The sequence below is a fragment of the Simochromis diagramma genome, unplaced genomic scaffold, assembly GCF_900408965.1.
Source record: "Simochromis diagramma unplaced genomic scaffold, fSimDia1.1 OVJJ01000510.1, whole genome shotgun sequence".
NCBI lineage: Eukaryota > Metazoa > Chordata > Actinopteri > Cichliformes > Cichlidae > Simochromis > Simochromis diagramma.
Genome location: NW_024387326.1, coordinates 380,865 through 403,809, shown reverse-complemented (window position 1 = coordinate 403,809; position 22,945 = coordinate 380,865). Strand labels below are relative to the sequence as shown.

Below are 22,945 nucleotides of genomic sequence, written 5' to 3'. Positions count from 1 at the left end.
ACGCATTCGGCTATGATGTGAGGGCATTTGCGTTGAAGCGCCAGGTGCACCCTAGCGGCGAAATGCTGTAACTGCAGAGCGCCGCGAAGCTCCCCACCACATTTTGTCTGTCAGCGGTGGAGGAGCTGTCCACCGACGCGGTGCTGAAGTGCGTCCCGACACAGCGCTGCGTTGTAGCCTTTATCAAGGTAATCTGACAGGGACGGGAAAAGCGGCACGGTAAATAGTGTATGTTTATTCATTTAAAGGCCTGCATGTGTCGTACCGTGTGCATGGCGAACATTTTCAGCCGCCGATTCTTGGAATGGGTGGATGTTTGCTCCAACATGGAACACGGGCAGTAAACAAGCCAGCCGAGCTGCGGGGGCTGGTGCAGAGCAAAAAAACAAAAACCAAAAAAACCAAAAACCAAAAATGTATGCTGAAGCATGCGCAAGATAATCACCCACAAATCATGAAACACATTTATGGTGTGTGTCTGTGCTGCAGCACGGGGTGCTTCCACTACATGTGAGGGCTAAACGAATGTGCAGAAATATGACCAAACCCCGACACTTTGTTTACTGAATCTTCTAAAGACACACACACACACACACACACACACACACACACACACACACACACACACACACACACACACACACACACACACACACACACACGTATATACCCCAAAAGCCAAGTGCAACAGTTGCACTAGTCATGCAATACTAATATTTTAACTAATAGATAAATATTGAAACATAACATAAAAATGTTTCAAAAGTTCCGTGAATTCAAAGTAAAAGCTAAACTTTGTAGTCACAAGACCTTAATGTGCCTACAGCCTGCAGTGAAATCCACAGCTAGTTTGGGTCACAGATCAGGTCTTATGTAACACCATGTCAGCCTCCAATTTAAAAAAAAAAGGGGGGGGGGGGGGGGTAAGTGACCCAGTGATCCAAAGCTACATGTCCACTTTCAAGTCCACTCTGACATCAACCTCAATCCCCATGGCGCTGAACTGGGATTACGATAAAGAAAATAGGTTGGGCAAGGACGGTCTTTTGTTTGCTTTGGACTGCAAGCAAAACAGAACTGTGGGAAAAATCTTCTTGTTGTTTTGTTCCATAAATAAAAAAAAAATACACGAATCCACTTTAATTAAGAACATAACCATGCAAAAAGTGCAAGTGTGATGGCATCTGTAAAACTCCTTAAATTCATAAAAGAAGTAAAGTAGCAATAGAACTTTGCCAAATTACACATGCTGTATTATCTCTCAGTCTGTTTCTATTTTATTATTTCAGTGTCTCCCAAAATTAAAGGATGCACTGGTCAATGAACACGCTTCCCTTGACTCCGTATATGGAGCTGGGTGTACACTCACTGAGCGGCCTTCTGTGGACTCTACTGCTTTTGTTTCTTTGGCACTGTTATCGGATGGGCTCCGATCTGCCAATCCCAGGCCATGCGCATGCTGGAAAGCTCAAGTCAAGCTCAAGGAGGTCCATGATGTCCCGTAGCGGTAGCTGTATTGGAACAAAGTGCAGTGCACGATCCAAGCTGTCCAGGAGCGATCAAATTAGTCCCTTTATTTCCATGGAAACAGTGGAAGACGATGAGCAGGGACAGGGCTACCTCACCCCAGTGCTGAGTCATGCCTTGTTCCCTGCCCAGGCATCTGCAGAAGCCAAGAAGTTGTACACAGCCCTGCAGCAGTATGCCAAACGCTACAGTTGGGTGGGCATGGGCCGCATTCATAAGGGCCTCCGCGAGCAGGTATGCTTCCAAGTGGACTGCAAGAGTTGTTCCACAATGGTTTAAGATTTACAGCTGCATTCTTGAAGCCAAAAAAACCAAAAGAAAACTCTGCCAAGAAATAATCACAGCTTTTTCATTTGTCTCACTTTAGGTCAGACTGAATGATCACTCTGCTATACAGAAGCCTCATCTCTTCTTTCTGCCAGATGTTCCAAGTGTGCCTTTCTTCCCACGTGACGCTCATCGACATGACATTGAAGTCTTGGAAGCCAACTACCCTGTGATCTTGGCTGAATTCCAGACTGTTTACCAGAAGGGCATTGACTCAAAATTAGGCTGGACCTGTGTAGGACCAAAGGTATGCAATAAAATCCTTCAGGCCAACTGGGAGAAAGTGATATAATGCACCATCCAAAAATAATTATCTGTCATTCAAAATACCATGGAATGAACTTGGTAAGTCCTGGAAATCTACTACACTTCCTGAGATATATTTTAGTATGATGGCATTTTTCTGATTATTCATTATTTTTTCACTGTTTTTTTCTTTTTTTTTGGCTCATAATGTACAGTTGTGGTCTCTAGTTTACTCTCATCAAAGACATGAATGCCATGTTAATTTGGGACATTTAATGATTTATCTGAACTGTCCTTTTTCCAGGGTGCCATGTTTGTACAGCACACATGTTTAATGACTAAAAAAAACAAGAACTGGGTGCACAAGTTTGAATTTATTTTGGATCTTCTCTAATCCACAGCATAAAAAGTATGCTGACAGCCTCAGAGTAAAAGTGAAATTTGTTTAAATCAAGTTGCACATCAGTGCTTTTGATTGCCATTAACAAGCTTCTGACAAAATTCTGGCCGGATATTTGTCTATTCGTCTTGGTAGAATTGGTAGAGTAAATTTAAACAGTTTTTTCTGGCTTGGACCCAGTTTTGTGACTAAATTTCAGTCGAGTTCAAAGGTGTTGATTTTGGATCAGGGACTTCTTTCTAGCTTGGCACCCTCTCAGTTCATGGCAATGTAAAACTGGCTTCATCTCATCTGAGGGTGGCAGTTTGTGTCTACTTGGCAAAGTGGTGACACATCTGCATAACTATTGTTCTGAGTATTGGTCAGTCAAGTTGTAGCTGGTTATTATCACCAATGAGAAGTTAATAGACCTGTACCTTGTCATGTTAAAGGGGATTACAGAAGCTTCAGCACCACTTATTAAAATATTAAAGTGAGTACTTGTATATATTTGAGCCCGTATGCATACTTTTGTGTGGATTAGACAAAATCCAAAATAAATTGAAATGTGTGGACCCAGTTCTTGTTTTCTAAAGCAATTAAAAATGTGTGCTGTAAAATCATCCCACCCTGGAAAAAGAACAGTTCCAAGAAATCATTAAAATCCCCAAATTACTATGACTTCATGCCCACGATGAGTGGATGTAAGCTTGTGATCGGAACTGTTAGAAAAAAAAAGATCTGTATCAAATGTTAAACATGGACTTTTATCTTTTTCAGGGCCAAGCTGTGTTTCCTTTGTACAGCGCTGGTGTCTCTGTGGCAGGAAACTGCCGTGCCTGTCCCTGCACCTACCGGACACTTCTATCTTTACGTACTTTTATAAACAGCAACTCATTGGGATCAGCAGGATTTTGGCTGCTGGGCCCTGGAGCAACTTTGGGAAGCACATATGGACCCACTAATACACGCCTGCGTTGTCATCTTGGTATGTAATGGACTTGTAGTTATTGTGGATAATGGAATCTGTTTATTCTGTTGTAACTATCCACACTACACTAATACATGGATTTATCCTCCTCAACCTAATGACCTGTTTTTATGATATTTACATCGAAGTACACACACACACACACACACACACACACGCACGCACGCACGCACGCACGCACGCACACACACACACACACACACACACACACGCACATACACACACGCACATACTGGTTTATCACCTGTAGGACTTGACTTCAGGGTATGTATGTGTGTGTAGTGCAGGAACTACCTCAAGTTATGTAAATTATTAGTTCATTATGCATAATGCACTGTGCAGGCAAAAACAAAGCAGATTTAAAGGTGGAACTGTTTGGGTGCACATAATAAATTGTTGTCAGACTTCGCTGCACTATAGAGAAATAGAAGAAAAAACAGATTAAATACTAAACCATTGCATAATGTGATACTTCTCTGGTCAGGGTTGAGGTTCAGTTCCCTCTCGTCATTTTTGTAATGTGATCCATCTGGCTATAATCCTTGCTGCTTTAAATAAAAACAGGGTTGGAAGCCATGCCCTTTTAAGTAAAGGGGAAAGCATAATGCTGTGTTTTTAAAACCAAAGCTGAAAGACAGACGTCGCTGTTGTAGGTCTGCAGACTCCACCCCTGTGCGAGCTGGTGGTGGGAGGGGAGCCTCAGTGCTGGTCAGAAGGACACTGCCTCCTGGTTGATGACTCCTTCCTTCACACTGTCTCCCACAAGGGTCAGTGAGTCACAAATGGCTTTGACAAATGAATTAATTTGTGATCTATTAGCTTATTGCATTTATTAATTAACATATGACCAAATGTTAAGATGTAAAATGTGGTGGGTAATTTAAAAAAAAAAAGATTCCTGATCAATTTTCATGAATTGTTTTAGATAAGTATAAACAGTTATTACATTTTTTAAATGCTAAAACTATATCTCTGTCTCCTTTGAAAGGCCCTCCAGATTCTAGACCCAGCGTCATTTTAAGTGTGGACCTTTGGCATCCAAATGTGGCTGCAGCAGAGAGACAAGCCCTGGACTTCATGTTCAGCCCTGACCTCTAAAATGTTTTTGTTTATCTGTGTACTTGTATACAACATGATGAGATGCCTTACATTAGACCTGGTAGTCCTGGGACATGCATCTCATTCCAGTAAATTAACCGCTGTGTGAATCTGCCCCAAGAATTACACAAGCCATTAGCCATGCTTTCAAGTGCTGTTGGATTTAGGGTCTACACTGAGATTTACCACATGAATGCATTACATTGTTGTTATAGGCTGGATGCTAGGCCACAAACTAAGCATCACTTGAAAGCACAAAGAGCAGATCCAGCGTTAGCAACTTGGCATCATAACTTTATGCATGTGAAAACTACTGGAGTTTATTTTCAACTGTTGATGCATGTGCAGATATGCTATGGGAATGATTCAACCAGAAAAACTGTGAAAAAAAAGATAAATATTACAATTGTAATATAAAATTATTTTTATTTTCCAAAATTATTGCCAAAAATATTTTGACTAATATATACTGTGGTTCTTTCTTTCCCTACATACAGTCCTCTATGTATGCTTGTATATTTCTATCTAGAAGTGCTTTCCTATAGTTTTGTTTATAACTGATTGCCCTGCAGTGGTTTACATATTATACAACATATAGTACTGTGCAAAGGTCTTGATCCATCTGTCAGTTCTTTATATTTTACTAGGAAAATGGGACGAAGGTGCAGTGATTTATTGAAACATATAAGAACACACATGATAATTCAGTACATAAGGAATTGTAAAAAATAGAAAATACAAAACAGAATTGTAAAATTATAATAAGCTTAAAATTCAATACTTAATATAAACATGTTTATTCTTTGTAATAATAATAATAATAATAATAATAATAATAATAATAATAATGATGATGATGATGTTGTGTGGCTCAAAAACTTTTGCACAGTCCTATATGAGGCTTTTGTCAATGCTGTTTGGAAATCAAAAACCAAATAAATGATCAAACCATTATTGTCTTGCTATATATAATCAGTCGGTACCAAGGTGCCCAAATATCATCTGGATGGACGAATGTACAGATGGCAGTATGCGTCTATGCTTTTATGCTGTTTACAAAATTCTGACCCACTATCTTAATGTCACACTGGAAACTGAGACTCATCAGGGAACATTTTTCCTGCGCAATGTAGTCTCAGTTCCCTTTTTTCAGCTGACAGGAGTAAGACTTACTGTGGTCTTCTGCAGCTGTAGTTGCTTTACGATTCCATGTTATGCATTCAGAGATGCTCTTTTGCATACCTTGGCTATAAGAAGTGGTTATTTAAGTCACCGTTGTCTTCCTCTAAGGAGTCTGACCATTCTCTTGTGACCTCTGCCATTTTCAGCTGGAGAACTGCTGCTCACTGGATATTTTCTCTTTTTTGGTCCATTGTCTGCAAACCTTAGACATGTTTAGGTGGGAAAATCACAGTGGATCAGCAGTTTATGAAATACTCAGACCACCGCATTCGACACTAACAACCAGGCCACGGTGTAAGTTCTTCATGACAGTTTCTACATGCCTAAATGCAATAAGTTGCTGCATTGAATATTTGAATATTCTTATTTTTATATATTTCAAAACTTAATTATTTAGGTGAAAATAATTATTTAGGGACATGGGTAAGTTTATAGTCTAAAAAAAGGTATGCAGTCTAAAACATATCACACAAACACTTTAATGAATGTGTCTTTTAATTCAAAACATCATACTGAAACACATTCCCAATCATTTAGGTCATTTAGCCCTTTTTTGCTTCCTTTTTTTAGTCGGTAGATAAGAATTAGTGTGCCGATTTTGTCTTATCTGCCATCTGTTCCTGTGAGGGTTCCATGATGGGGATTACACTGACTGAACTAATCCATCCCAAAGAGGCAGATTATTCCCGAGACTGTTTAAATGCAGTTGTATGGGAATGATTCATTCAGCAGGGGACATTTACTGGGAAGAAATAATGAAGCTTTCACAGTCATTAGCAAATAGTATAACAATTTAAAAGCAAGTAAAAGAAGATTTTTTTCAAAATGAAGAGATATGAAGTAAAATAAATAAATAAATAATAATAATAATATTAATAAAACTTTATTAGTAAATATTTAAAAATAAAGTTAAACCTATATTGTAGAGATATTTGTATGCCACTAATGGCATATTGCAATAGTATTAGTCATCTAGTCAGAAAGAATAATTAAGTAGTTTTTTTTCTGAAAATGTAACAAAGTTCTATAACACACATTATTTGTCATTACCAGCCTTGATATTAGTCTTTAGAAACTCAACCATTACATGTAAGTCTGAAAGATGAAAATAGCCTTTGTCACATGCAAGAACTCACATGCTGTTCTTTTGTTATGCAACAGAATTAGCAACTAGAGGGATTTTCAAAAGTGAAAGATGTCTAATATGGAAAGTGGTTGAAAAATAAATCTCTGCTTACTATCACTGGGAGTCTGCTGTTTGGAAAGTACATCAGTCATTGGTATTCAACTGTTCAACTGTTGAGAAAAATTTCCAGTAATAAATAAAATTCCATGGAAACAGCCATCCTTCAGAGGTTTATTACAGATTTTGCAATCTTGACTTTGAAGAGAAAAGATGCTGAATGATTTTTACCCAAGTCATCGCTGCAGAGAGAAAAATGGGATACAACAACTTCAACCTTTACACAACCTGCAGTCTGGAATAAAATAATTTTGAGAATACTGTCTATTTGCCATAACAGGCAAACTAGTTAGTCCGGATCATAGAGGAAATAACTTCAAGCTGTGACTGTCAGTAAAGAAAATATCACCCATCCCAGAGTAACATCTGTGCCCTGTTCTTCTTTTTCCCAAAACAGCTGAGCCTGACTGAGCTCATGAGAGCAGACAGTGGAGACACAACCAAAGAGCAAAACATTACAACAACATGTATAAATAATACTCATTATTCAATAAATATCACATTTTTTTTTACACATATACAAAACATTGTATTAATTATGTTAATTTGGTCATGGAAAATGATGATTATTAATTTTGTAACTATTTTTTTTTTCAGATATTAATTTAAAGGTGCCAAAGCAAAAAAAATAATTAAAAAAAAATAAAAAAAATTATTTTTTTTACAATGGTGCATCTCTACCACAATCATCACATATGTTTTAATTATCTCACATGTCACAGAGCAATAAAGAAACCTAATCTCTGATGTTTTATCCAAATAAGGGTAATTAAAATCCAAGAACACAGCACCACTTAGACTACACCTCCTGTCTGGTGATTAGCAGTAAAAGTGGGGAAATGTTCAGGGAATACAGTAATTAGCGTGTCAGTAAACTCCACTGCTAAGTTAAACTGCAAATCAATGACCTTTTGTAGTTTGACATAAATTGCAATCCTTTTTCTGAGCCAAAAACAAGAATTTCAGCTAAACATGCAGAACTAATATAGGTGAAAATGTCCAGGAAGGAATTCATGCAATGTAAATCACTTCCAGCATGAAATATCGGTATGCACTGCAGCCCACCAAGTCTGTCCAGATCATAAATTAACTTAATATACTGTAGAGTTGCTATTTTTAATATTTTATATTTATTTATAAATTTTAAAAATCAAACAATGCCACAGATACAACCTGTCATTTTTAACTTGGACACGTTCAGGGCATTAAGAAAGAAGGGGACAAGTGACAAATACACAAAATCAGGTCTGGCTTTCTAGAGCTAACAAATTTTGACAATAGCAAATCCATAAATTAATAAGTAAGATTTAAAAAAATAATGAGTGCCACATATTCTAGCAGTGATGCAGGAGCCCATTACCAGAAATTACAAAATAACAATAACAGAAAACGTAATAAAAATACATCCGCTCCTTTCTTCATTCCTTTGTTCTCATTTCTGTGACATCATTTTCACAAACTCTGTAAAGAAAATAAACATAGTTTCAATAAGCTATGTTCTTCTTGCTCCGTAAAGCTACAAATATTTATTCATTCTTATGTAAATGTTGCAGCCTTGCAGCAGCATTATTGATGACATAGATTTGCCAGCAAGATTGAAATATCGGTAAATACGTGTGCAATAAGTTTTTCTACCGAGGACTGTCACAGTATTAGGAAGACAAATTTTGAATATGTTTTTGTCACAACAACAAAAGCTTAAGTTAAACTAATTTCCTTTTCCTTGAGGTGAGTGTTGTTATAAATTGGCACTATATCAGTTAAAACTAAGCTGAATGCACAACTTCTTCTTTCTTTAAGTTTCCTGTTTCACAGTTATAGTAATAGTAATATTATTATGTGAGGCAACACAAAATAATATAAAAAGTTGCTGTAAAATGAAATTATTTTTTGTGTGGTCTGTTTGTTTAACTTACCCTCAAAGTCAACTGTTCCATCACCATTGTTGTCAGCCTCCTTGACCACTGCATCGATTTCATTTTTGCTGGTTTGTTTGCCCAACAACTTCAACATAGCATGTTTCATCTCATCAGAAGTGATAGTACCATCGCCATCTAAATCAAACTGCAGAAAAGAGGAAGAAGTCATCCAAATATTGCAAACCTTTTAGAGTTCTGCTGCATGAGTTTCATGCTCTAACAAAGTTTTTTAAAGTAAGTTCATGCACTGTCCACCATGGGGTGCCAAAGACCACAAAGTGAGTCAAAGGTATGCTTACCTCTTTGAAAGCATCTTTGAGTTCCTTCAAACCAATCATCCCTGCAGTTTCATCCAGAAGCTTGGGGGTCATTAGGTTGACAAAATCCTCAAAGTCCACCCGCCCCCCAACTGCAATAAGATTTCGATAACATAGTTTAAGCAGGGCATTTGTCTTCCCGTGATGATGGACTAGAATGAAATACTTTACAATAGTGTTTCTATGGGTTTCATAAATGTCCATATGTACACACACTGACATAGAATGAGCCAAATGATCATAAAATGCATTATGATGACTAATGTTATTATACACATATGAAATAGGAAATGTCAGCTTTAATGAACCATTTTCAAGTCAAGTTTCCAGAAACTTTAAGAAGAAATGATGCCATGTTTCTATTTGTGTTTGTAGAAAAATAATAAAAGAAAAAGCGAAAAACAAAAACATAATCAACAAATATGGGACTTTATTACATATTTAAAAAAGTCAAATGTGTGTCACAGAAAAAAAGGTGTTTTTTAATGTCACTGTTATATTTGTCTGTATTATTCTTCATAAAATGTGATAGTTAGACTTGATTTTCTTCAGTTAATAAACTGTAGGTTTTAGTTTTACTTTGCTGTCACATTACTCACGGTTCATGTTGATGTTTTGGCTCAGTTCTATCAGCTCCATTTCAGTTGGCATATAACCCATGGTCCTCATCAAGTTCCCCAAGTCTTTACAGCTTATTAAACCATCCTTGTCCTTATCAAACTCTACAAAAGCTTCACGTAACTCTGTGGAGCATACAATTTGAGGAAAAGTGAGAAATGTAAAGAATTATACAACCCTTTATAAAGTAAATATGAAAGCGTAACATATAATTACCTTCTATCTCATCATGTGTAAGTGCTCTTGACTGCAAAACAGTTTAAATGAAAATGATATTAGTAATGCTTCAGTAGTGCCACAAATTTGACCTATTTGGTAAACATCAGCCTCAATGAAGCACTCTTCATCTGTTGTTCTTGGACAGATGTTACCAAATCACGCAACACATTCTCATCCCTGGGGACAAACGGCTCTTTCTAAAAGTAACAGTCATGCATGCTGTGTATTTCTGCAAGGCTCCTTAAGCTCTGCATACAAATATATAATCATGTTCCCTGTATAATAAGAACACCCATAACACATTAGCTGAAACTGCTTTTGTTCAATGACTTTAAGATCTGTAAGTGTGTATAACTTATTTAAACATTACTGCAATAAAATATTGTAAGCTAAGAAGTGAGAGGGAGTCAGTGTCACTCAGACATGATAAATGAAAACCTTTAATACAATTGTGTGAGTGAAATACATTTATAGTTGTTTATGTAATTATACTTTTGTCTGGGATATTCTTCTAACAGTTGCTATCTTTATTCCTGAATGGTACATTTTTAGCATGTATTATTATGTTCATATACACCCTTGCATGGCATGTTCTTTAGCTACAGCATCTATCTGATCAAATTTCCTGTGCAGAATGTCCTGTGTAGATCATAGCCTTCATTTGGTTAAGCTATGCTTGTTAGAATTATGTATAAAGTGTCTTATTACTATGAAATTAGAAAATGTATTCAAAGAAAATGAGAGAAAAGCATCCTGGTGAGGAACCAAGCAAAAATCGGCCTTAGAATTAGTTCTTTAAGCCTGTTTCCTCATTAGCTGAAAATTCTACGATATAAGAATTACCATAGGAACCAAAACAACTATTCCAAAAAAAATAATGAATTTCTGTTGACAGAGAAAAAGAAGAGAAATTTAAATAGACTTACTTTTAATCTACCATTTAGAAATTTAAGATAAAGCCATAAAGTCACAGGATCAAACTGAAATCATATGTTTACTTACATGTCTCCTTTTGCCTCCTTTGAGAAAGATGCAGGGCTGTTTAAGACTCATGATGCCAGATTCAGTCAAGATCCCCGAGCTATGTGTATTTGTGAATTTCTTTCTTATAAAACTATAAATTCCTTCTGTTTTTAGTGTGAGCGAGTGAGAGTATGTGTGTGTGTGTGTATGAACTGAGATCAGCTGCGGTCCACATACGCCAGACGAGGCAAGGGATGTCTCAAATGGATTATCTCTGCCGCTTTGGTCTGGAAAAGAAAGATAGGCTTAAATGCTGCGCATATAGACAATTTCACATATGTGTTCAAATGTTACCCTGTACATAAAAAAATAAGCTTTTTAATTTGTTACATCAGTTTTACTATCTACAATCTGCTTTCATTACATATTTAAAAATAGAAAAAAAAAATGGTTTCTTATATGACCCCGCAGTTAATGCTTAGGATTAGTCATAGTCTCTACATGCAAACAATCAGCGAAAACAAAGAATCGCTGTGACTCTTACATGCTTTATATGAGAATACAGCAGTGTCCTGTTATATGACCATATAAACCAATGCTTTGTCAAAATTTTATGATGTGTGTAACGTCGTCAATCTGCATCATATTCTTAAGTCTTAACTCATAAATACACATTATTTGCTGCATCACATAATTTTAAATAAATAAGCACGTGACCAATGGGACGCCTCAAAATAAATACAGGAAAATGAGATCGTGGCAGCTAGCTCAGGCATCAGATATGTATTTAAAATTATACTTGTTTATATAACAGATTAACTGTATTCACCACATAAAATTGTCTTTGTGTAGTTATGTCATGTCCTGATGTCTTTTGTAAAAACTATTAATGAAATGAATATTAATCAGGGTTACATCATCCTCATGCTTGTAACATTTTCCAAATTGTTAAGCAGTAAATAGGTTTTGCCCATAATGACGCCAGACAAGAAGGACTGCCAGTAAGTTGGGTACCTAATAACCATCACTTTGTTAATAAAGACTTTTTTCTTGAGTTTCTCCTGATGTAATCAAAGTACCTTAAGTGGTAGTTTGTGTCATTGGATTTGTCCTTTTCTCCTTATTCATCATATGTACAGACTGGGGATTAGGAGAAACTGGTCAAAATTCAGCTGTTCATTAAATCATTTATTTTTAATGGAACAAAAATAAATATTAGGCTTGTGGGAAGTGAGGTAGCAAACTGAACATGTTTGTTAGTGAAAGCAGAAAGACAGGAATAAATTCCATGCAACATTTAGCTGCATTTTTATTTATATGACCCAGACAAATCTGCCCCTCCCACTTAAGATCTGAGAGCAGATATCCAGATGGTAAACTGGATATTTCTGCCCTGCTGTTGACTGGATGTTTTCCTTCATTAAAGCAACTGCGCTCTCTGGAAGAGTGTATGTGTGACAGAGCAAATGCTGTGTCTCGATCAAAAGCCTGCGTATATGTGTGTGTGTGGAAATGAGTGAATATGGCTTGTACTGTAAAGCACTTTGAGATAAATGTGACTGTAGTGTTGTCACAATGGCCAGTGAGTCTTGAAGGTTTCCTGTTTTCTTGTTTTTTGAAACATGCAGTATCATCTTTAGTGACTTACTGCCCCGTCTCTACATACCTCTGGGACCACAGCTGTAGATGTGAAACTGCTTTAAAAAACGATCAGCACTACAAATACAAGTTCTTAAAACAGAAGGCACACGTTTCACTGCACACATTTGAATGTCAGCAGGTGTCCAGGCCTGAAATGGTGAATACACTGTATGCAAACATAATCATAAGAGCAAACAAACACTGACAAATCTAAAGTATTAATGCTTTTTTCTTTCTGTAGGAGACAATTTCTAGAAATGTGGTGTTTAAATGTATTTTTTCTTTTCTTTCTTAATCTTATGGCTCATTTTGATGATTAAAGACGCTTGACTAATGATGAAAGACAGAAATGTTTTGCATAACATAGTTAAAATATCAGCAAGGCATGAAACTGAAATTTAACAAGCACAACCAAAAACATGTGCAAATGTGATTTTTTTTTAGTTTGAAACTTTTTTTTCTCCCACTATGCAAACTCACATCTTCCTGTGCAGATTAGGAAGGAGTAATAAGAAGCAGTTTAAATCTGGTTCACAGAGGTCAGAACTGAAACAGAATTAAACACCCGCAGTAGTCTGTCAGGATTTGAATCACAAATAATATGACTGTGTTTCCAAAGAAGCTGAGTCACTGTAGAAGATGTAAATCATTCTCAGTTGTTCATAAAGAAAGTCTGCATTGGGGTGCTATAAATAATATACCAATTTTCAAATAATTTAAACCCTCCTTTGAGTGTATGCTTCAAATTTCTCAGAATATAACAAACAGACAATAACGCAGAACTAATTACAAAGAAACAATGCTGCTCTATTACGTGGAGACAATGCTGGTACATGTGATGTCCATGAATTTCTGTGCTTTTCAGTACAGAATCATGTCCTCATTCAGTGCAACCTGCTAACTGTTTTTGTCCCTTTTGTACAAAAATGTCTTCAATTTCTCTGAAGTGTTTATTGATTGTATATTACAGATAAAGGAAAATGCTTAATGTGAATTGAATTTGCCAAATTCACAGATTAGTGAGACCCTCCACATCTTTACTTCTGTCTTAGCCTCTCAAGGATGTTCATTTTATACTAAGCAATTGTTACTGATGAACTTCATTAGTTAAATGTTCCAGTAGATGATTTTTTATTAGCATTACACACCTTCTCAATTGATTAGCTGCCCCTGTCTCAACTTTTTAAAAATTAAATAATCTTTGACCATGACTACATGAATGATCCAGCAATGGACTTCTTATCTTTTTAAAAAAAAAAAAGTCAAATAAGGTGCATAAGAAGGTGGTTTGTACTGTCACCTTACTGCAAGAAGGTCCTGGGTTTGTATCCATGTTGGGCCTTTTCTATGTGAAACTTGCATGTTCTCCCTGTGATGCTTTTCATGTAAACTGATGATTCTAAATCCTCAGGATGACAAACACACTGACTTCTTTCTGCCATGTGAGTGCTTCTGCTTCTTCACTATGAAGAAACACTGTCTCTGCTGTGTATTACTGTTCCAGAGACACATTAAATTAATTAAATCCTGATGCAAATGCAAATGTGTGAAGTGTACTTCTGTCCTGCTGACCCATCTTATACTTTGTGTTGCTCATCAGAGCAGCAGTGGAGAATCTTCAGGCTCAGGATGACAAACACACTCATTCTGCTGCTGTTTGCTTTCTTTCTGCCATGTGAGTGCTTCTGCTTCTTACTGTTTCATCATTAACCAGGAAAACTGTGTCAGGCAGGTGTTACAGGTCAGAATTTGGAGTCCATTCCTTCCAGTCCTGTAATGAAAAGGCCTGGGGAGACTCTCAGTCTCTCCTGCAGGGGATCTGGTTCTGAATTTACCTGCTGTGCTATAAGCTGGATAAGACAACAACCAGGAAAAGGACTGGAATGGATAGGAAACCTTCCAGCAACAACAAATATGCGAGTAATTTGAGTGGACGTATAGAAGTCAGTAGAGATGACAGCAACTACATAGTGTATCTGAGGCTTTCCAACTTAAAGCCAGAGGACTCTGCTGTGTATTACTGTGCCAGACACACAGTGGTTTAAGTAATGAGAGGCTATATAAAACCTTCAGCCATACAGTTTTACAGGAATCTACAGTGGGCAGTAGATGATCAAGAATATAATGTTCATCTCACTGACATGATAATGCTTGTGATTCTTCCACGTGTGAATACAAATTTAAAAAATGTAATAACTGCTAACAAACATATCAGAGAATAAATGTATAAATACATTTAAACACTAGCAACCAACCATCAATATTTCAAGTCTACCTTGTATGTTTCAAGAACATAGCTTTAAAAAACGTTGTTTGTTTTTTTATTTTGAGATAGAGAACTTAGTTCAAGTATTTTACTTGACTCTTTCCTAGGTGTTCCAGAGAAAAGGATGTTGATCCTCAAACAGTGAATAAAAGCAAACACATCTGGAAGTATTTAAAACATGCTTTAGTCAAAGAGTTTATCAGTGCAAGAGACAACAGCAGGGTCAAACAGTCATTTCCCTTTTTCCTAAACATTTTCCTTGAAGCTTTCATGAGGAGGACCAACGATGAGAAAGAGGAAAAACATTGAAATGCAATCCACATACACTAGGCTACTTTACTTTCGTATAAATGAACACTGTTGATGTGGATCTGCTGTGGTGAATATACAAGTTTTGAAATGTAGCATACAACGACGGTGTTTCATATAGATTTCTTCATCAGATTCAGTATAAGAGAACACGGCACCAGAAGAAACCCAAACTGAACTCTACCGAAACAGCAAAGATGATGTTTGTAGTATAACTTTTAAAGAACTGGGACAAAGCATACCTGGGTCAACAACTTAAAGACCCCTCCCTAACTTGATTTGATGGCCACCTTTTTCCTTCCCTTTGACAGGATGAAACCTTCAGCAGAACCAAAGTCAGAGACGGCAGCTCTCTGTTCTGACTGAGTGGCGTGACTAAAAAGCAAAATCACCAGACACAACAGAAGCAGCATGGTGTATCTGAGACTATCCAGTGTAAAGCAAAACCAACCACAGTAACACAAATCATCAGGAGATATAAACATGAACCTGAACACTCTTGATATGAAACCACCAGAAGAGGAACCCTCAGAACACTAATGATTTCAGATCAGTATCATAAGAAACATCTTAGATGTAGTTTAGATAATGTTGAAAATACATGAATATTATACATAGATATAAAACTCCACACAGAAAAACCAGAACCAGGTAGTGGATTCAAACCCAGAACCTTCTTGCTTTGAAGCAAAAGTGCTAACTGCAAACACAGGCCTTTCTGTGTGGAGTTTGTATGCTCTCCCAGTGTCTGTGTGGGTTCTTGCCACGTACTCCCACAGTCCAAAGATGTGCAGTTAGTGGGGTTAGGTTGACTGGTGATTCTTTCACAGTGAAAGGAAAAACCTTGTAGGGAGACTGAGAGCCACCACAGGACTGTCAGGAATAGACTCTTTACTCTGACCTGTGACATCTGATGAACACAGTTTTCTGACTCTAAGTTGGAAAACATCAGATATGTCATACTGTTGATGTCATCCTGACTGACTTCTATATGTCCTCCCAAACTGCTCACATATCTGTTATCATTGGAAGGTCTGTGGCCAACTCCTATCCATTCCAGTCCTTTTCCTACTTGTTCTTTTGCCCAGTGCATGGCACAGCAGGTAGATGAGTAACAATGAGGACAGAGTGAGAGTCTGCCCAGGCCTTTTCACTACAGGACTAGAAAGAATAGAGGCCATAGTCTGACGTGTAACACCTGAGGAAATGAAAACAGAAAGGATGTTCTGGTATGACTGACTGACACAGTGTTTCCTGGTTAATGATGAAATGATGAAATGAAAACAGATGAACCACCAGAAAGGGAGTTCTTCAAAATGTTCTGGCATCAGTGACTGACCAACAGTAAGCGTGTCCTGGTAAATGATGAAACAATATGAAGCAGAATCCTAAACAAATGCAATGTTCTGTCAGGAGTAGAACCACAAATAGTCCTTTGTTTCAAAAGAATTGAAACACTTTATAAATAGAACAACATTTTTTTCAAATCATTTAAACTCTTTTTTTTTTTTTTTTTAGTAAAAACAAGCTTACTACTATATCGTTCAAGTTTTATAAAATTTAAGAGTCAGGCAATTAAACTGACTCTATCACAAAGGAAGGATGCTGCTATTTCACATGGAGACAATGTTGCCATATGGAGGGGTATCTTCATTAACAAGATCACAGGACAGCCTGTTTTAAAAAGCTTGTGCTGAGAGATACCTGCGGCTCTCCTGGATACTACGTTCTTATTTTCTTTAGGAAGAGTTCCTGAACTCATGCAGTAGTTTCCAATTCAATTCAGTTCAATTCAATTCAAACACTTGGCCAGTACTGTATCATGTCATAATTCAGTGCTGCCTGTCTGAATGGATGTTTACTTATACTTTTCTTTTACAAGTAAAGCGTGAAAGAGAGTGTGATAATTACTATATGTTTATCTTTTTATGGTCGAGTAAATCTTATAAAGAAATGTTTATAACTACTGACTGTGAGGGAGTCGTATTATTTCTTGCGATATATATTCTAGTTATAAAACACATAATAATTAAAAAAGAAAATTTGATATCTGTGTTTAAAATGTCCTAAATTAAGGTAAAATTAACAGTTATAAGGAATAACAGAACAGAGCCACACCTTCTTCATTAAATCCTGATGCAAATGCAAATGTGTGAAGTGTACTTCTGTCCTGCTGACCCATCTTGTACTTTGTGTAGATCATCAGAGCAGCAGTGGAGACTCTTCAGGCTCAGGATGACAAACGCACTCACTCTGCTGCTGGTTGCTTTCTTTCTGCCATGTGAGTGCTTCTGCTTCTTACTGTTTCATCATTAACCAGGAAACACTGTGTCAGTCAGTCATACCAGAACATCCTTTCTGTTTTCATCTCCTCAGGTGTTACAGGTCAGAGTTTGGAGTCTGTTCCTTCCAGTCCTGTAGTGAAACGGCCCGGGGAGACTCTCAGTCTCTCCTGTCGAGGATCTGGTTCTGAATTTACCTGCTGCGCCATGCACTGGATAAGACAACAACCAGGAAAAGGACTGGAATGGATTGGGATTAGCTTCACAGATACTAGCAGAAACAGATATGTGAGCAGTTTGATTGGACGTATGGAAGTCAGCAGAGATGACAGAAAATACATAGTGTATCTGAGGCTTTCTAACTTAAAACCAGAGGACTCTGCTGTGTATTACTGTGCCAGAGACCCACAGTGGTTTAAGTAATGAGAGAGGCTTTACAAAAACCGTCAGAAATACAGTTTCACAGGGACCTACAGGGGGCAGTATATGGCCAAAAATCTGATGTTCAACTCATTGTCACAATAACACCTGTGATTCTACCATCTGTAAATACATATTTTTTAAAAGCTAGAGTATTTCTATGTAAATGAACATGATAAATATTGATAAAAACATTTAATTTAAGCATTTAAAGATTTAATATAGTCATATTTCATTTTTTAGAATTTTAATTTATGGGATTTTTTGCTTTTATGTTTTTTTCTTCAAGAAAGAGAAATTAGAGCAACTTTTTTTTTCTTTCTTTCTTTTTTCTTGTTCTTTTTTAAAGTATTGTCTGGCAAACACAACAACAGCAAAGACATTACAGTATCGGATGAAGTATTCACAATGTGTTTTGGTCTGTCATCCAAAGACTGGATTACCTGCTCCAGAGACAACAGCAAGGTGGAGGTTGAATAGTCAAAAAAAATAACATTTAGACTTTTCCTAAACATTTTTTCTTGAAAATGCCACGAGTTCAAGTAAAAATCTGATGTAGAAACACGAATGTGTTGCTTAAATAATCTGACTGCACTTATACTACAGTACATTGATAGAACTACTAGACCACCTAGCACACCTATGGGAGTTGGTTGACAAGTCATGTGACAAAAACTCCTGACATACAGTTTTTGTGCTGATGTTATACCAGGTAGGTTTGGAGCTTTGGAGTTACTGAGTCATCAGTACTTTTATGCACAATGCACCTCAGCATTTGACCTAACTCTAACTTTATGTGGTCTGAGACTTCATGGCTGAGTTGCTGTGGTCCTTGAATGCTTCCACGTCCATGCAACACCAGTTACAGTCTATTGTGGAATATCTAGGAGGGAAGAAATTTTGCTACCTGCAGCGATCACATCATGATGTATCACCATGCTCACATTAATTGAGCTTTATAGAACAACTCATTTTTTCACGAGTGTTTGTAAAGATGGCATGGACAGGTGTTTGATTTCATACAGCATGTTACCTGCATGTTCTCTGTTGGGCTTTTGCTGCTAGCCTCACTGAAAAAGAGACATGGACAGTATAACCAATCCAATCCAATTTTATTTATAAAGCACTTTAAAATACCCAGCACAGGAACGAAGTGCTGTACAGAAAATAAGTTAAAACAATAGAATAACAGAAAACAGCAAAATAAATAAATAAAACACATAAAACGTAAAATTAAAACAGCCATATATTAAAACAAAAACAACATAAAACAGCATCGAATCACCTAAAAACAACTGAAACAAAAATAAAAACCACTCTGACGATCAGTGTATCATGGTGCCAGAGAACCACCCACAGTAACGAACACAATATAGATATAATACACAATCTTTATTCTAATGATAATAGCATGATATTTGTAGGAGCCAAAAATAATTATGTATAATATATGATGACTTCAGTGTCTAATGTGACTTTATTTGAATCTGTCCCATCTGATGGCTGAAGAAACATGGGCAGAGGAGATAAAGGCCTGTGATGCTACCTGGAGTGTGTGGCTGTAGCAGGACAACACAGTCTTTGACTTCTATAATGGTTATTTACCACCCATTTCCTCAGCCAAATACCAGAAAACTGGTTGTCAGAGGGGCAATTTAATAATAATTGCACCATCATAACAGCAAAGTATCCTTAAAAAAAATCATAATCAGAATACAATAAAATATTATCCTATTGTTATAACTGTTTTAATTATATATCACTTTTTTACAGTGAAAGTAATCTCAATGTCTTCTATATTGTAAATATAAAAGACAATAGGTGGGATACTGTTTGTCCGTGATTTCAACAGCCCAGCATGTGCTCCTGACGCAGGGAAAACAAATTATGCAGGGGAGACCTACCTTGGTACTTGTGCGGGTGAAACCAAAGGGAAGATATGCTTCACCATATTTTCTAGTCTTTGGCTTAGAATGAAGTTGGTTTGGATTCAGTGATGCTTCATCTCCTGCTTTGCGTTTCTGTGGGCGCCCCGTGATAGCAGTGTCCAAGTATTTTTTTTCTTTTTTTTTTCCGTTTGGCCAGTGCGGAATAAACTGGATCAGACAACCAACAGGAAAAACACTACAATGGATGGGAGCTATCTTGTATGATGCAAGTAGGATTGCTTATGCCAGCAGCATGTAAGGATCTATAGAAATCACCAGAGACAACAGCAATAAGATGGTGTATCTGAGACTGTCCAACCTAAAGCCAGAGGACTCTGCTGTGTATTATTGTGTCAGATAGAGTCACACAAGCCATTAGGAAACCTGAACAACAACCCCTCAGTGGCTGATCAGATATAGCATGAAGTTAACAGGGCAGCTGTCAGACCAAAATAATAACAGATCAGAGCAGGATGTCACTTGAATAACGAGCAAAGTATAGTTAAATGAGTCATACTTAGCTGTCGTTAGCATTACATTACAAAAACAAAATCATGATCTAATTTCTATAAATTTTCTATTAATTTTAATGTAACAAAAGTCATCTCATGTTGTAAGGCAAAAAGGAACAAAGAGAAAAATCCAGGTTTCCCAAAGCAATGAGAGGAAAAACCTGATGAACCCTCTGCCTGTGATCCAGAGATACCTGCTATAGTGTGGCTGGAAACATTAAAATAGACTAAAAGTTAGAGAGAGAGAAGTGGGACTAATAGAAGAAAGTAAAAGTGGAGGAGATCAATAGGCACATATACATAGAGGAGAAAAAAACAGGTATTTGTGTGTGTGTGTGTGTGTGTGTGTGTGTGTGTGTGTGTGTGTGTGTGTGTGTGTGTGTGTGTGTGTGTGTGTGTGTGTGAATCTGCTATTGTCCACATGAAAGCCATATCATGTGTTTTCTGACAAAGCAATAAAAAGGGCATAGCTGCATCTAGTAGGGATAAATGCACACACATATATCACATTTATGCTTAAATATTTGTAAAAGTTCAAATAGATACAAGAAAGGACACAAGATCCTTTTCCACAATGTTAGGAATTTTGGACATCTTACATAGGAACAAGGAAAATCTGCTACATTACAAAATGAATGAAAATTTTGATTAAATCATAAGAGATGCCAGCACAAGAGCCACTCCCTCTCCATAATATCCTGATGCAAATCTTCACTGTGTGCAGTGTACTTCTGTGCTGCTGACTTGCCTTAAAATTTGTGTTGATCATCAGAGCAGCAGTGAAGAATCTCTACAGTCACAATGACACAGACACTCACTCTGCTGCTGGTTGTATTTTTATTTCCTTGTGAGTTCTTTTGCTTCCTACTGTTTCATCATTTTCCAGGACACTCTGATTGATGGTCAGTCAGTGATAACTAATGTGTTGGTCTTCTGTCCTTTCATTTCATCAGGTGTTACAGGTCAGAGTATGGAGTCCATTCCTTCCAGTCCTGTAGTGAAAAAGCCTGGGGAGACTCTCAGTCTTTCCTGCAGAGGATCTGGTTTCACATTTACTTGCTGTACTATGAACTGGGTTAGACAACAACCAGGAAAAGCACTGGAATGGATCGGAGAAGGCTGGTCTGATTCCAGCAGCAACAGTTATGCGAGCAGTTTGAGAGGACGCATAGAAGTCAGTAGAGATGACAGCAACAGTCTGACATATCTGAGACTTTCCAACCTGAAGCCCGAGGACTCTGCTGTGTATTACTGTGCCAGACACACAGTGGTTTAAATAATGAGAGAGACTTTACAAAAACTTCAGCCATACAGTTTCACAGGAACCTACAGCGGGGCAGCAGATGATCAAAAATATGATGTTCAACTCACTGTCACAATAACACCTGTGTTTGCACCATCTGTGAATACATGGAAGCAAAATGCGCAGAATCTCAAAACATGTTATGGTAACAATGAAAAAAATGTGAAAAATAAAATTAATAAACATTTAACCACAATTTAAAGAAGAAAACAAAAATAGTAATCAAAATATAGGATATGTAGAAAAATTAATATTTTCACTTTTCACATGAACATATAATGTTTTATTTCCCTTTAAATTCTGAGTTAATGCCTTTAAACTCATTCTGTTTAAATTGGTGAAGCCATTTTTGAAAGATAAAACGTTAAAAAAGACGTGTCAGAAAGGTCACTGAAGCAGAGACACTGTAAGACAAAATGATGGCATTTAAAGAGCCGTGAATCTAAAGTTATGGGTCAATTTTTCAAAATCATGCATTCACAAAATATGCTGGTACGTGTGTATACTCTGAATCAGAGCTTCTATCTGGGTTAAATAAAATAGAGCCCAATTTTTATGCAATAGGTACTTGGGACTCTCAGAGTCGTTCTCTATATGCAAAGTGACCTTCCTGACAGTCTGCTGTAAAAACCTTAAACCACAGCACCAGTTACAGCAGAAGAAGAGACGTTCTCATCAGATCACCTTCAGTACCAACATGTTCTCTGTAGCTCGCCTGGTGTTGTTGGATCCTGTGAGTCCCGCTGAGGCAGAGAAACTGACAGTATGAGGAAAAAACATAACTGTTTCACTCAATTCTTTCCTGTTGTTTTCCTCCTCCAGTGTGACGTGTCACCTAGCCAGCCCCTGTGACTCTGCAGCCAGGGGATTGTCTGACCATCACCTGTCACTTATCCTATTCTCTTAGCTGTGCTCGAACATTTTGGATCAGACAAAATGTTACGGTCAAGGATTGAACCAAGCATGGCAGATCACACACAGAGGCACAAGTGAACATAAATTCCCAAGATATTTACAAAACAGAGCAACAATAAAGATGACTTGAGTGTGAGCTATGAACTATAAGATAACGTGATCTGTGAGGTAAAAATGGTATTCTAGGAACAAGAATGATATAAAACAATGTGAAGCACTAGAATAACTCAGAGGTTAGGGTAATGGTGCAGCTGAGTCAGCAGTCAGAAATCTGGTATCTTTGTTGCTTAACAACATGGCCACAAATCCTTCAGTGAGGCCAACAGAGAGTGGGCAGCCG

General features: G+C 37.2%; 2 protein-coding genes across 3 annotated transcripts; one reads left to right on the top strand and one right to left on the bottom strand.

Annotated features, from left to right (window-relative positions):
* Positions 1-95: 95 nt before the first annotated feature.
* Positions 96-5,609, top strand: asphd1 (aspartate beta-hydroxylase domain containing 1). Of its 2 annotated transcripts, XM_040006050.1 has the most exons (6): positions 96-188; positions 1,290-1,761; positions 1,895-2,101; positions 3,260-3,467; positions 4,124-4,237; positions 4,459-5,609. In XM_040006050.1, exons 2-6 carry the CDS (start codon positions 1,309-1,311, stop codon positions 4,566-4,568), a joined length of 1,092 nt encoding a protein of 363 aa, XP_039861984.1. In that variant the 5' UTR covers positions 96-188; positions 1,290-1,308; the 3' UTR covers positions 4,569-5,609. The 2 variants fall into 2 exon arrangements, with proteins under 2 accessions (XP_039861984.1, XP_039861983.1); XM_040006049.1 differs by having other exon boundaries at positions 154-1,761.
* Positions 5,610-6,703: 1,094 nt separating this feature from the next.
* Positions 6,704-11,351, bottom strand: cabp5b (calcium binding protein 5b). The gene is made up of 6 exons (XM_040005908.1): positions 11,069-11,351; positions 10,064-10,094; positions 9,829-9,972; positions 9,212-9,321; positions 8,910-9,057; positions 6,704-8,454 (listed from the first exon to the last, which is right to left on the bottom strand). The coding sequence occupies exons 1-6, from the start codon at positions 11,117-11,119 to the stop codon at positions 8,426-8,428; spliced, it is 513 nt and encodes a 170-aa protein (XP_039861842.1). The 5' UTR covers positions 11,120-11,351; the 3' UTR covers positions 6,704-8,425.
* Positions 11,352-22,945: the final 11,594 nt, after the last annotated feature.

Excerpts from the sequence above, each read along its gene's own strand:
- cabp5b (XM_040005908.1), bottom strand. The coding sequence starts at position 11,119 with ATGAGTCTTAAACAGCCCTGCATCTTTCTCAAAGGAGGCAAAAGGAGA. Across the intron at positions 9,322-9,828 it reads CCAAAACATCAACATGAACC|TTGGGGGGCGGGTGGACTTT; the intron begins GTGAGTAATGTG and ends ATCTTATTGCAG. Across the intron at positions 9,058-9,211 it reads TCAAAGATGCTTTCAAAGAG|TTTGATTTAGATGGCGATGG; the intron begins GTAAGCATACCT and ends TCTTTTCTGCAG.
- asphd1 (XM_040006050.1), top strand. The coding sequence starts at position 1,309 with ATGCACTGGTCAATGAACACGCTTCCCTTGACTCCGTATATGGAGCTG. Across the intron at positions 2,102-3,259 it reads GGACCTGTGTAGGACCAAAG|GGCCAAGCTGTGTTTCCTTT; the intron begins GTATGCAATAAA and ends TATCTTTTTCAG. Across the intron at positions 4,238-4,458 it reads TCACACTGTCTCCCACAAGG|GCCCTCCAGATTCTAGACCC; the intron begins GTCAGTGAGTCA and ends CTCCTTTGAAAG.